The 943-nt window shown below is 45.4% G+C and overlaps 1 protein-coding gene across 1 annotated transcript; it reads right to left on the minus strand.

Moving 5' to 3' along the window:
• Positions 1-943, minus strand: LOC126617230 (60S ribosomal protein L26-1-like). Its single transcript, XM_050285259.1, has 2 exons — positions 932-943; positions 1-467 (listed from the first exon to the last, which is right to left on the minus strand). Exons 1-2 carry the CDS (start codon positions 941-943, stop codon positions 114-116), a joined length of 366 nt encoding a protein of 121 aa, XP_050141216.1. The 3' UTR covers positions 1-113.

Consider the following 943-nt stretch of genomic DNA (forward strand, 5'->3'; position numbering starts at 1 on the left):
TTAGATTAAACGCCAAATCCATTAAAGCATAATCAAAACTAAAGTGCTTAACTTGACAGTCGCTAATTTCATTTCAATAACAAAAACACGAACCCAAATGAAATCGATCGAAATCAATCGACGTTTTGCATGATATCCTCTGCGGTGAACTTGGTGCCTTTGTCCTTGTCAGCGACGGCGCGGCCCTTGGCCTTGCGGTCCAGCAGAGACTTGCAGTCCTTGTCGAGGCGGAGCTTGGTGATGACGACCTTGGAGGGGTTGATGCCGACATTGACGGTGGACCCGTTCACCTTCTCTCGGGTGATCCGCTCGATGTGGACCTCGTCGTCCTTGCGCACCGGCATCGATCGGACATCTGGAGGAGAGGAGGCTCGGCTGCGCTGGGTTGGGGTTACACTGGAGGAGAGGAGGCTGGGAACGAGAGAGAGGAAGGGAATGAAAAAAAATAAAAGGTATGGGTATGGTTGCTAGGGTTAAAGGGTTAAAGGGTTTTGTTAAGTTCTCCAAAAAATAAAAAAACATCTCAGACATCCTGGAGAATCGAACCCGTGCCTTGGGGCTTGAAAAGGTTCACCGAAACCAACTTAGCAACAAGGTATGTTTTGTTATGATTGCATGACTAAACTATTTATAATATTTAAAAAAAAATTAAATATATATATCGGTTCGGTTCGGTTTGGTTCGGTTTCCGAACCTCAAAAACCGAAACCGAACCAGTCAGATTCGGTTCGGTTCGGTTTGACAGTTTCGGTTCGGTGTTTTTTCGGTTCGGTTTTTTTCGGCCTCGGTTCGGTTTGGTTTTCGGTTTTTTTCGGTTTTCGGTTTTTTGAACCCACCCCTAATACCACTTAGAATATCCATCACTCGAAAAACCGATAATATCGGCGATATTTCGCCGATATTATCGGCATTTTCTTCCATGGTCTCTTGCAGTAGCTCGCAT

Source organism: Malus sylvestris, chromosome 3 (genome assembly GCF_916048215.2).
Source record: "Malus sylvestris chromosome 3, drMalSylv7.2, whole genome shotgun sequence".
Classification (NCBI taxonomy): Eukaryota; Viridiplantae; Streptophyta; class Magnoliopsida; order Rosales; family Rosaceae; genus Malus; species Malus sylvestris.